The sequence below is a fragment of the Fusarium tjaetaba genome (genome assembly GCF_013396195.1).
Source record: "Fusarium tjaetaba strain NRRL 66243 chromosome Unknown NRRL66243_c0000075, whole genome shotgun sequence".
Classification (NCBI taxonomy): domain Eukaryota; kingdom Fungi; phylum Ascomycota; class Sordariomycetes; order Hypocreales; family Nectriaceae; genus Fusarium; species Fusarium tjaetaba.
Genome location: NW_023501271.1, coordinates 134,734 through 147,009, shown reverse-complemented (window position 1 = coordinate 147,009; position 12,276 = coordinate 134,734). Strand labels below are relative to the sequence as shown.

General features: G+C 48.0%; 5 protein-coding genes across 5 annotated transcripts; 2 read left to right on the top strand and 3 right to left on the bottom strand.

The window, feature by feature from the left end:
- Window positions 1-1,357: 1,357 nt before the first annotated feature.
- FTJAE_4008 (uncharacterized protein) lies at window positions 1,358-1,651 on the top strand (the record flags this gene model as incomplete). Its single annotated transcript, XM_037350368.1, has 2 exons — window positions 1,358-1,451; window positions 1,518-1,651. The coding sequence occupies 2 exons, from the start codon at window positions 1,358-1,360 to the stop codon at window positions 1,649-1,651; spliced, it is 228 nt and encodes a 75-aa protein (XP_037208926.1).
- Window positions 1,652-2,060: 409 nt separating this feature from the next.
- On the bottom strand, window positions 2,061-4,576 carry FTJAE_4007 (uncharacterized protein; the record flags this gene model as incomplete). Its single annotated transcript, XM_037350367.1, has 3 exons — window positions 2,061-2,958; window positions 3,031-4,297; window positions 4,405-4,576. The coding sequence occupies 3 exons, from the start codon at window positions 4,574-4,576 to the stop codon at window positions 2,061-2,063; spliced, it is 2,337 nt and encodes a 778-aa protein (XP_037208925.1).
- A 604-nt stretch (window positions 4,577-5,180) lies between these two features.
- FTJAE_4006 (glucose-methanol-choline oxidoreductase:gmc oxidoreductase) lies at window positions 5,181-7,525 on the bottom strand (the record flags this gene model as incomplete). The annotated part of the gene is made up of 9 exons (XM_037350366.1): window positions 5,181-5,579; window positions 5,634-6,048; window positions 6,107-6,180; window positions 6,248-6,721; window positions 6,773-6,909; window positions 6,956-7,027; window positions 7,080-7,214; window positions 7,275-7,441; window positions 7,494-7,525. The coding sequence occupies 9 exons, from the start codon at window positions 7,523-7,525 to the stop codon at window positions 5,181-5,183; spliced, it is 1,905 nt and encodes a 634-aa protein (XP_037208924.1).
- A 1,270-nt stretch (window positions 7,526-8,795) lies between these two features.
- FTJAE_4005 (HAD superfamily hydrolase) lies at window positions 8,796-9,589 on the top strand (the record flags this gene model as incomplete). The annotated part of the gene is made up of 2 exons (XM_037350365.1): window positions 8,796-8,972; window positions 9,026-9,589. The coding sequence occupies 2 exons, from the start codon at window positions 8,796-8,798 to the stop codon at window positions 9,587-9,589; spliced, it is 741 nt and encodes a 246-aa protein (XP_037208923.1).
- A 435-nt stretch (window positions 9,590-10,024) lies between these two features.
- On the bottom strand, window positions 10,025-11,662 carry FTJAE_4004 (tetracycline resistance; the record flags this gene model as incomplete). The annotated part of the gene is made up of 6 exons (XM_037350364.1): window positions 10,025-10,293; window positions 10,346-10,606; window positions 10,658-11,045; window positions 11,103-11,300; window positions 11,359-11,373; window positions 11,426-11,662. 6 exons carry the CDS (start codon window positions 11,660-11,662, stop codon window positions 10,025-10,027), a joined length of 1,368 nt encoding a protein of 455 aa, XP_037208922.1.
- Between the last annotated feature and the right edge of the window lie 614 nt (window positions 11,663-12,276).

Genomic DNA, 12,276 nt, shown 5'->3' with positions numbered 1-12,276 from the left:
ATGTGAGACTCACAAACTTATACCGCCACTGTTGCAGTACTCAACATTCTCTGGCGCGATTCAGCCACCACGCCCGATAGTTTTCCCACTGTCCGCGGATCACTGCCTTATCACACTGGTCCAGTACAACGTTGTTCGTGCCTTGCTGCACAATATATCCCTGCTCTCACTACTACATCACTTACCGCCAGGATGTCGTAGTTCGTTTGGCTTGTCTGAAATTGATACTATAGCAGCCAAGAACATACCATCGGATCTCCAAGCAACGCCCCTGCAGCGGTCGAGAACCCCCCCTTTCTGGGTTAATGCACTACCTTTCCCACAGTTACGTGACAACCTGATACTTATGGCTGATAGATACGATAGCCATGAGCTTCTTCTTGACTTGGGGCTGAGAGTTTACGAGGGTTTCAATGACATAGAACGATGCGGTTTTCTGGTTTGGGGGCATCCATGGCTTGCAACTTCCTGGGAAGTGAGCGAAGGGTTTGTGCGACGATGGGGCTTTTTGTTAAAAGGCTGTCCGGAAGTAGTTGATTCGGCGGATCGTTGGAGGCTGTTGCGGGGTGAAGAAAGATTAGTAGTTAATGTATAGAAATGTCTTTGAGTTTTATTTAATGCATTTGCTCTGGTACCCAGCGGCAACGGCACCGACCATAGTACAGATACCCCTGCACTAGACGTGTAAGCATATGAAATCTGTAGCAAGCATGTTTCATTTCCCTTACCTGCCAAGGCAGCTCACTTGCAGGACCAAAGACCGGAATATCGCTCACCCGATGATATTGGTCCTTATCCCGGTATATTGCAACTATCCTCTGTTAAACTATGTTTCGTCCAATGTGGAATTCTTGGCCGGGTTTTCCAGGACCAACTGAAATGTATGTTTCTTCTTTAGCATCGTCTAAATCCTCTTCAAGTTTCTGCATATGCTCTTCTTCTTCTTAGCTGGTATAGATATTGGCTTCATTGGGGAGCTCGTAATAAAACTGAAACTCGGTATTACATTTGTTCTAGCTATATATCTATGGATGACGGCGGCCTATAAGGTTAAGCTTTAGGCTGCAAACACAGATAATCGCTATAAATAGAGACTCATTCCCTTATTCTAGGGTATCCTGACTTAAAGTGGAACCATTCAGATCTGTACTGTAGATCCTGTGCGCAGCCACCCAACTGACAGCACAGCCTCATTCAGTGACTGCGCCACATGCTTTACGTTCATTTACCGCGCTGCCGCGTATATAACGTCAGCGCCCGTCAGCTGAACGACAACCTTAATTCCTCAATAACAACCTCATATCATCGACCCAAACCTCGATCGCGTACCTTCAGGCTTATCTCCCCTACCATCAGAATGTCATCCTCTCAGTTTGCGCCGCAAGAACTGTCCGAGATGAGAAATTCTCAGTCTCTGGAGACCAATCAGCCCAAGTCTCAGCAATCAATGGGTAAGATAGCAACGCGCCCAGACTACCTGCGCGCCAAGTTTGAGTCTTGATACTGACATCGCGCAGACCCCCAGAAGGCGCCTGAGACTACAGATCCTCAAATGGAGCTTCGTGGAGGTGGTGCTTGCGATGGCAGACTCTGCGGCATCATTCCGTGCCCGATTCCGATCAATTGCTGGATCATCCCTTGCCCTTGTTAGGAGAATAACCCAGATGGAGTCTTTCGGTCGTCGTTCGCGTTTTAGTTTTACAAGATACTCGTCGTGTGCGTTATGTCGCCACAATTAATAAAGCAAAGCTGGTTTTTCACTCATCGAGTCATTATCTTGACGCTGCTCGTGACGTCATCTCCTCACAGAAACTGGAATCTTCCGCGAGCCACGCGTTACTCATACAGACCGTTTCAACCCATTGCAAAATTCACATGATACACGTCTCGTATTATTGTCTTCCAAACGCTAAATTTGAATGGGACTTTTCAGTGTTTTGGCTTGATATGTCTCGCTGAAGCGTCATAGGCTTTAGGTCTCAATCAATCAACACGTTTGACAGCTGGAACTAATTGAATCAAGTTATGATTGCTTGCCAACACTAGTGAAACTATCGCGATCAATCTTGGCCAATAATGACATCGCCCTTCCGTGACTTGGGCAGGACCGTGAGCTTCTCCATCTTACCAGCCTTCACGGTCCCTTCGACTGTGGTATTATGCGGAGCCCAAACCTTGAATCGCGCGTCCCAAGTCTTGGGCCAAGCAGCAAGCAATCTAATGTCGTTCCCAACAAAAGTCTGAATCAGCTGCTCCTGCAGTCCAATAGCAGCAGAACCGTAGTGATTCAGATCAGGCGTCCAATCGAAGTTGGGGCCCTTGAAAGTCGGGAACTTGCACACTTTGCTAGGTGCATACCGGTCTTCTGTCATGGCAGTAGCGTTGGCTGTGAAGCCCATTCGCGCAAGCCATATGACGTCCTGCTTCCAGCCAGTGTTGCCATGGAATGAGAAGGTCTCGGTGTCGTAGAGGTAAGTGTTGATAGCGTGGGTGAGGTTAGGAAGTCCGAGACCGTATTCGGGCCAAGGAAATACAGTGTATAGCTGAGGGACTTCGCTATTTTGAACGCGTATGTATGCTTCGGCGGGAGCAATGCAAGTGTGACCTTGTTGCTGGCGTAAAGTGTTCGCAGGGATCTTGGCCAGGTATTTGGTGTAGTACGTCTTGTTCTGGAGTGCATACTCATCGACGATGAGGAGATCTTTGACGACTTGACGCAGACCAGCGAGGGTGGAGACGGGATTGTATGACTCTTTGTATGTCTCGGCACCAGAGCCTGGATAAATGACCAGGGATTCGTTTCCAGCCATACCGGTCAAGGGCCAAGGATTGCGCTTCTGCATCTCGCGAGTGTAAAACTTGTCGAACCAAGCAAGTTGATACTCGATGAACTCGAGGTACGGTTTGACATCGAACCCAGAGTAGATGTTGGCCTGTAAAATCATATCGGCAAACTCACTGTGATTCAATCGTTAGAAACCCCCCATATTCTATCTCACACAAGGAGGAGTCGTAGTGGGCAGTACTCACTTGGCCGTATCCTGCACATGGTTCAGCCAGACATTCCAGAGCTCACCATCTGGGAAAAAATCAGGTCTCGGAGTATTAGCATCATCATCGTACCACTGCGCATTATACTCAAACACGTTTGACAAGCCGGTGTTGTCAATCTGCTCCAAGAAGTACGCGGCATCGATATCCTGGTAAACCTGACTACGTAGAACGGCGTTGGGAGTGATGCGCTTGTAAAAGTCAAACTGCTGCGTCATGACATCAAAGTCACCTGATCGCAGAAGAGGCCAGTATAGAAGACGCTGGTTCTGAGCAGTGAATGTACCGCCACCCCAGCGACGATAGTCGGGTGTGTAGGGACGCCAGATATTGACATAGATGGGATCAAAAGTCCAAAGACCACCGTTGAACTTGGTGGGCCAGTCGCCCTTGGCGTTGCATCCCATGAGGTATCGCCAGATCTGGTAGTTCTTACCGACCTGGAAGCCTGCATTTTTCTCGCCCTTGTCTTCGTTGATGATGATGTAGGATCGTGCCCAGTAATTGTGCCACCAAGCAATAGTTGCGTCCTGGGTGTTCTTGACTGCGGACTTGATGACCTTCTGAAGACCTTTGTACCACTCGTCGTGACTCTTAGTCTGAGCCTGATACATGGAGAGTGTGATCTTGAAGGACTTGCTAGGTGATTTGGTCTCAAGATTCCAAGTTTTGTAAGTAGTGTTGATGTAGTGGCCGTTTGTGACAGCGCCGGGTTTCAATTGCTCGGAATGGACAAAGATACCAAACTCATTGTCGCGCATGGGGTTATACATCTTATCAGAGTGCTTCTCAAGTCCTTGTTGTTTCATCTGAAAGTTCCAGAGATCCAGCTTCTCATTACGATGGCTCATAAGTACACCATTCTCATGGAAGCCAATCTTGTCGGCGTAGGTAGTACCGTTTGCGATCTTGGAAGTATAGATGCCCCATGAGCCCTGGTTGCGCTCCTCATTGATAATAGGACGGTCCTCGTAGCGCCAGTTTTCGTAGGCGACCTTGACGGCGATCTTCTCGGGGCTATCGACCTCAATGTGCACGACGGGGTTAGAGACGTCGACCCAAATCTTAGCAGTCGCGTTTTCTTCGCCAGTGTATTTGACGTAACCGTCGTTGAGTAGCAGTCTTTGTTCGAATGACTTGCTGTCGAATGGATTGGGGTCAAAAGACAGCCTGACGCGACCAAGCTTCAGCAGCGAATTGTTCTCGTCAAATGTCCCGCTCTTGGCGATGTACATGAGGATGGTGCCTGTTACACGGTATATGAGTAAATGAGAAGTTTCGCATGAACACGGGATCTACGACTTGAACGCGGGAATGTGTTGTTGGAGGATACATAATTGAAGACTGGCTTACCGTTCTCATACCAAGTGTTCAGGCCAATATCACCGCCGCCGAGAGGCATAGAGTCAGCTGAGCCATTGACACCAGGTTTATCCCAGACAACATCATATGATGCAGGGAGCACTGCTAGCACACCCGTACAGCAAAGCAAGAGCACGAGAAAGATCTGATTGAGGTAGCCCATGCTGAGTGGGTATACCGTCTGTAGGTTGGGACAGTACTTTGGAACCTTGTGCCCGGAGTCAATGCGTGGCTACAGCGGGATATTAAGTAGCTCACCCACTCCATTGTAAGCGACGGTAGAACTCCCATACATCCTTGAATCTGGATTGCCACTCTAGGCTAAACCAGGATGGTAGCGTAAAATGGGAACGACAGCAGCATCATGACATTGAGAACTGCTAAACGAGACCGGGTCTCGTGTGGCGAAACCCGGTGATATGAGCGAATGCGGGGAAAGACGAACGACAATTACCCCCGCGATTCCATGGCTATCAGTTACTTAGATAGTAGGATAGTTCTTTATAGTCGCGTTGTATCTCGGCTAAAATGCCATGAGCTTCCGATCAAGGTGACATAGCTTGGTTCGTGAGATATTAGCGCCCGGCAAACACCGGCGAACTATACCGGTCAATCCATAAAGAGTTTGTGGGCGCAGATAAGGGCGATCAGTATACCGAAATTGACTTGAGATGAACGTATCCAAGTGATTGCTTTAATGAGACTCATACGAGCTGATAGTATAGATGATGAGCTAAACTAGTCCCTCTCATGAAAGCCCATTACGATCAGATATCCCAATCCTCCTTAATCATAGCCGCTCCATGCTCACCCAACATGTACACCGGGCCAGCGATGTTAACGTCTGGTACTGTAGGCATGATGCTGCTGTCAATAACTCTCAAGCCCTGGACTCCGTAGACGCGAAGTCGAGAGTCGACAACGCCGCCGTCCTCAAGTGGGAGCATACGATTAGTTCCAGAAGCGTGCCAATTGGGAACAGTGGTAGCCTTGATGTACTCAAAGATGGCCTCGTCGTCATCAGAGGCAATGTTGGAAACACCAGGAGCAACCTCTCCATGGTCAGGCCCAACAGTCAGGTTTGCCAAAGCAGAATGGGCAAGGATCTTCCGTGCGTCGCGAAACGCGTTGATGGCGATGGCACGATCAGCAGGGTGAGTGTAGTACTGAAAGCAGTTAGTAGAGAGTACGTAATGAGGGTTGCAAACATGAAAACTTACGTTGGGGTTGATGATGGGGGCATCGGACATGCCGCTCGACTGGATCGTGATGTTACCTCTGGATAGAGCGACCATACTTGATACTGAGATAGATATATATGACTCCTCCGATGATGGTTCGTAGGTGGGACCTGGACTATTGGGATAGAAGAATGACTCAAACAGAAATTCTACTGTAGATCTGTTGGTAAGTCCAGCGTCGATGACAGCTTCAGCGCCAATCTTTTGAAGCTGTTCGTTTGATAGCTCTTGGAAGCCATTGGTAATACCGCCAGGGGCGGTGTAGACTCCCTTGCCAGTAGCGTAGTATTCCTCTTGCGAGGCTTCGACGGCAGTTGAGTTGAACATGAGCTGATGAGTTGAAGCTTCGGGAACTACTGTGGCTGAGATACTGTAAAGGTTATGGTCCATCATGCTGGATGCCATTAGAGTACTGTCTCATAAGCCATAGCTAAGACTTTGGGTTGACTTACTGCTGTCCCACGTTTTCATTGATGAAAACTGGCTCGATATTGAAAGTATCGAGCGTGGCTTCCGGACCGATACCCTGGTCTCTTGTTAGCCTCATAACTTGGCGGACGCAGGAGAGAAGAAGCAGTGGGTGGTGTTCTTACCGAGACCATCAGCATTTGGGGTGACTGGAAAGTCCCCAGAGTGACGATAACCTCTTTCGAAGCGGCAACAGTGCGGTGACGACCCTGAGAGTGGTCAATGAAGTTGACACCAGTCGCAATAGGGAATCCAGTAGCATTCGTTGAAAACATGATCTGCTGGACTGGGGCGTTGTGGAGAATGTCGACATTGGGCCGTTTGACGGTAGCCTTGTAATAGTCGTAAGCTGAACTACGGCGGTACTTTGAGGTCAGAGTGGCAGTTCCTTGTTTAACGCCAACATTCTTCCCGTTGTTGAGATCTTGGACTATTGGGACGTCAATAGCCGCACAAGCATCGATGAAAGCAATGCTCGAGGGCGGGACAAATCCTTGGTACCCTATCCCCAGCGGACCATCGGAGTATGCAGATGGGTCCCAGGTCTGGTACTTTTGATTGTAACCCGTGCCATTATTGGGAGCATTGAAGTGAGTACTCTGTTGATAGCATAAGTGGAAGACTCTAGGATCGTCACTGACGGTACTTACCTTGATGAATGAAGGGTATACTTCTTCCCAGCTCCAGCCTGGGTTTCCAAGCTCAACCCAGTGATCATAGACATTAGCTGAGCCTCGCCCGTAGTAGAGACCATTCAGGATACTGCTGCCACCAAGACCACGCCCACCTATAAGAGTGAGTAAGAGCGCACTATGATGGCTTGTAGTACTTACGATGGTATGCAAGCTTACGACCATCGAGGCCTTCTTGAGGCTCCGTATAGAAGTTCCAGTCAATGGCCGTACCTGTGTGACTGGTTAAGAATGCCAAAAGTCTTATTCTTGCATTTCATCTTACCAGCGATATACTCAACGGCTCCAGGAGCTTGGTGCATGGCAACAACATTTGGATCAGGCCCAGCTTCCAGTACCAGTACCTTCTCATCGCCAGACTCACTCAGCCGGTCTGCAAGGATGAGACCAGTAGTTCCACCTGTGGCGAGCTCATTGTTACTCATTGAAGTTGCCACTTGACGAGGGGAATCGCACTTACCACCCACAATGATGAAGTCATACTTGCTGCTGAGAGTAGACTCATGATCTTGTCTTGCAACGATCGACGAGGCCTGTGACAAGAGAGCCACCAGAGTGATGGTATACTTCATCTTCACGACCAGAGGAGAAAAGCTGTATCGTGGAAGGTGTAGAGGAGAACTGTTGCTGAGGAATCTTGTTCATGTTGTTTATAGCTTGCTTTATAGACTCTGCTAACTATGCTCGAGGACTAGGCGATGAGAAACGCATGATTTGTGCCTTTTCAGCCGGAAGTCCCGAATTGGTCAGTAGCCTCTTCCTTCTGCCTGTAGCCTAGGAAGCAGACACGAAATTCGCCTCGTATCCATCTTGCTGACTTGGCACGGAGACAATGAGCTCATCTTCGTAAGACGGCGGAATAGTTTTCCTGACCGAGATCTTGACAATCTGTGTAACCATACTCAAGTGGATTCGCATAGCCTGCGGACTCGGCATACTCTAAGCCCTAGTGCCAACATAGACATAACCTCCGTCTGTGTAACAATTCTAAGCTTGTTCTTCGTGGCATATAAGGACCCAGACCGTGTATGAGATACTGTGTGATATCTTCGAATCGGGTTTCCGATAGCAGTAAGCGGCAGTGGCGATCATTCAGTGAGAGCTTACTATAGCATCTTACATGGTCAACTGCCGTGGTTTAGGAATGCGGGGCGAGGATAGAGGAAACAGTCTAAAGCAACGGCTCGGGCAGGATATGACGGCCCGCTGAACGGATCTGCCGTGGAGATCGTGAGCTAATTTTATGTTGCATCTAAATCCTTCAGGATCACGGGCCAAAGGGTTCATTGGAGCGCCTTAAAAAAACCGTGAATTTGAGTGGATGCTCTGTAAGCCACCTTGTATGTAACGCGTGAATCTCGGGATACAACAGGAAAGGGTTACACTCGCCGCTAAAACCGATGCTGCATCAGATCCGCCCGAAACCCGACGCTGGCGGTCAATCACATAAGCACAGAGTGAGATCCGCTGACAGGCACTTTTCTTACTGCATCCAGAATTTAGGATTTGGAATAGAGTGCGGGATTTAGAAGATGTGCCGTGCATTAGTCCTACCGCGCCATCAGCACTAAGGGACGGAATAATAGAGACTAGTATAGGCTGACATGACCTGTAAGGCTGATGTGAGTCGATGCAGGGGTCACGTATTCAAACCCCAAGGGTGTACTGTAAGTGGCAAGTACTGCATAAGCACCCACGTCGTCGCCGCTTATGTGAAAAGAGAAAAGAAGAGATACGAAAACAACGCCAAGATATGTTGTGTCAAGATTTCGAGTAACGGTTTGTAATAGAACGTAAGAATGTGATATATCATAATCCATTCATTACCAAGCTTCGTTCTTATCCCCTTACTCAACCTTTCACTGACAAATAACATCGTCTTCAATAAGCTCACACAAGAACAAAATCCGCCACTATGGGATCCCGCCCTGAGACGGTTAGCAACTCTCTTCCAAGTTCAACTACATCATCAATAACCTCAATGAAGATCACAACGCTCCTTTTGGATTGCGACAATACCCTTGTCCAATCCGAGTCTCTTGCCTTTGAAGCAAGCGCTGATCTCACAAACGAGATACTCGCTGCCCGTAAAGTCAATTTGAGCTTCACGGGTACCTATTTGCAACGCGAGTTTGTGGGACAGAACTTCCAAAACATGGTGAGTGACGAAACTCAATGACTATGTACAATTTACTGAATAACAATTTCTAGATTCGTGCTATTGAGGCCAAGTTCTATGCCTCGTGCAACATCTCAGATGAGGAGTTGGAGCATTATGCCAGCATGGAAGACGACCGCGTCATCTCTAAGCTAATGCAGAAGCTGGAACCATGTGAAGGCGCCAATGCTCAGTTGGAGCGTCTCAGGGGACACTATAGACTCGCTGTTGTGTCTTCATCAGCGCTGCGACGTGTGCGCGCTTCTCTTAGTAAAGCTGGCCAGGCTGAATTCTTCGACCCAAAGGACGTTTTCAGCGCTGCAGACTCACTACCAGTTCCTACTTCAAAGCCTGATCCTGCTGTGTACCTACACGCCCTGAAGACTATGGACAAAAGCGCCAGTGAGTGCATTGCAGTTGAAGATAGTCGCTCTGGTGCAACTTCTGCTAAGTGCGCTGGGATCATTACGGTTGGCTACACTGGGGCATGCGAGACGCCCAAGGAGGCTGAGGCACTGCGTGTAGTTCTAGAGAACGCTGGCTGCAAATTTGTCATGGGAAGTTGGGATGAGTTTCCAGATATCTTGCAGAAGATTGAGACTCGTCTCATGGAATGATATTTCGTTAGAATCTCAAGAGGCCATAAGTTGTACATAAAACTTAGTACACTATCTTTGAATGAAACTGTCGGTTGCGGTATCCTTAGTATTACTGAAGCACCCTTTGGTTTATCCACGTCTGAAAATCTTGGCGTCTTTAAGTACACAACTAAAGTGTGATGATTTAAGCTCTCAGCCAAAAGTCTCAACTTTTTAGATAGCAACAACTCAAATTCTACAGCCTTTAGCCAAGTGTTAAATGAGACTACGAGGGTACTTCATATGATAGATAGCAAAGCTGTAGCAGACATTCTTTTGAGAGGAGATTCAATGGCGCGATAAAGGTATGAGAATCTTGATGGCTAGATGTATTGAGGAACTCTAACCTAGGGGCTTCGCACCGCTCTCCCCTCCTGTCTTTCACTATAGCTCCAACATTCTATGCTCTCTGCCCTACGCAGAGTTCTCATTGCCATCCGGCTGATCCTTTCCCATTGGCCTGCGGGGAAGTAGGAGCCACAAACAGCCAAGCACGACGCAAATACCGAGGACGATGGGTTGGAGTGTCTGCACGCCCTTTGCCTGTGCAATGGCTCCAACGGCAAAGGGCAGAATTGCACCACCAGAACCACCAAAGGAAGCGGCGAATCCAATAGTCCCAACATGCAAAGAACGAGGCATGATCTTGGTGATGAGAACAACTGCGACTGGGTACATGGGACCTGGAATCACACTGTTAGCTGTTTTTACGTATGAAATTGTAATGAAGCTTACCCATGGCAACACCGATTAGCGCTGCTGCCACTGCACTAACGACCAGGTTTGGCACCAACCAAAAGACCAGCTCTAAAGCAATAGTGACTCCTATGTAGAGGAACATGGCCCAGAACTCTCCCAATCGGACTGTTATCAAGGATAAAAAGAGCCGTCCAGCTGTCATACCGCCCCAAAAGCCGGTGGCCACGGAACTGCCAACGATAGCGGAAGCGTTACGCCTTTTCTGCATGAAGACAACCACCCAGCCGCCAAGAGCAACTTGAGAAGGATTATTAGTAACTTTATCAACGAGATAGCGGTTGAGCTTACCCTCGGCACCACAGTATCCAAATACGAAGAACGCGAAGATCCATGACAGTTTGTTCTTTAGGACTTGTCGCATACGCCCCGACTTTGCACCAGACTCTGTGGGCGCTTCAGACAAGTAGATAGCTCCGGTCTGTGTCCAAAACGTGATTGTCAAGGCAATGAGTTCTACCACCGAAGCAGCAGTCATGACATAGAAGAATGCATACCAGCCTGGCATACCTTCTCCAGAGAGACCCGTGGCAACAAGAGGAGCAATAGTGGCCCCTAGGGCGTAGCATGCTTGTAGGATACCCGACATCTCGTGCGAGTTCACCATCTGTCCTATGAAAGAACACCAGGCGGCATCAGCAAGTCCATTACCTATGCCTACAAGGACATACATGGAAATCTAAAGGATGTAATAAGCCATCTTGAAGTCAAACTTTGCGACTGAAGTGAAACATACCATGACGGGGTAAGGGGGATGGAAGGAGAAGATAAGATATGGTACAATATGGCACATGGGTGCAAGCAACGCTACGCCCCTTTGACCAAAATGCACATGCATTAGGCTGTTGATAGCAGAGGCGATAGCATAACCAACGAAGGGTGTCAGGAACACTAAAGACACGAGAGTATGGTTCTTGTGGTAATATTCCTCGAGCTATGAAACATAGTAAGCCACGTCTAGTCTAGCTCAGAGCTGTCGAAATAATACTCACCAAGGGAACCAAAGCCTAAGGTATCATAGTTAGCAAATGGGATCATTGTAGAAGCAGCCTATCTTACACCATAAGATCCGTCGTTCATTCCGACAACAAGAAACGACCAGAATGTCGCGGCAGTACGATATTTGTTGATAGGAGGATAATTCCATTTTGGCGGAGCGATGGTCTCCTCGGATGAAGCATTGCTATCAACTGGCTGTCTGCCTTCTTCCTCACCGCGGTGCGAAAGGCGAGGAAGAGACTCTAGGTCAATTGCATCTGTCGCTGAGCCAGCTGCTGTCAAGTTGATACTAGTCATGATGGGGGTACTCGTTCTGGGTTGTGAGTAAGATGTCGAAATGATGGCTCTTGATTTTGTTATTATAATTCATTGAGATTGCTAATCACAAAATCAATTTCTTTGAGTAATAGAAATTACTTGTTGATCACGCAAATTTGACTCTGATTGTGTCTTGTGTAACATTGCAAAAGAACCTTGCCTCTGTAGTTTTCTCCCTTGTTCTCTCAATATCTCTTTGTTCAGCATTTCGGCAAACACGAAGAGTGGAGATGATGTTGTGGCGAGAAAATAATTGTTGTCGTAGCGGTGTGGATTTCATGTAAGCGGAATCCTTCAAGCTAGCAAGCTAGGTATTCCTTCTAGGCGACGATAATTGGTAGGAAGCCATGCATACTTCGGCATCCGCGATACAGTAAGCATTACGCAGGTTCAAGTATTAGTGGATCTATTGAATATGCTTGTTATTCCTGCTTATTAGCGTGAATGTTTACAAACTGTGTGGATAGCTGCGGGCCGTCACATTCCGCGACTCCAGTAAAGAAGGATTTTAGGTGGGGGTTCACTCCATGGGGAGATTTATACGACAGGGGTCGTAGAGTACCTTGAGTGGATTTTACACTCGGGGATGCTTA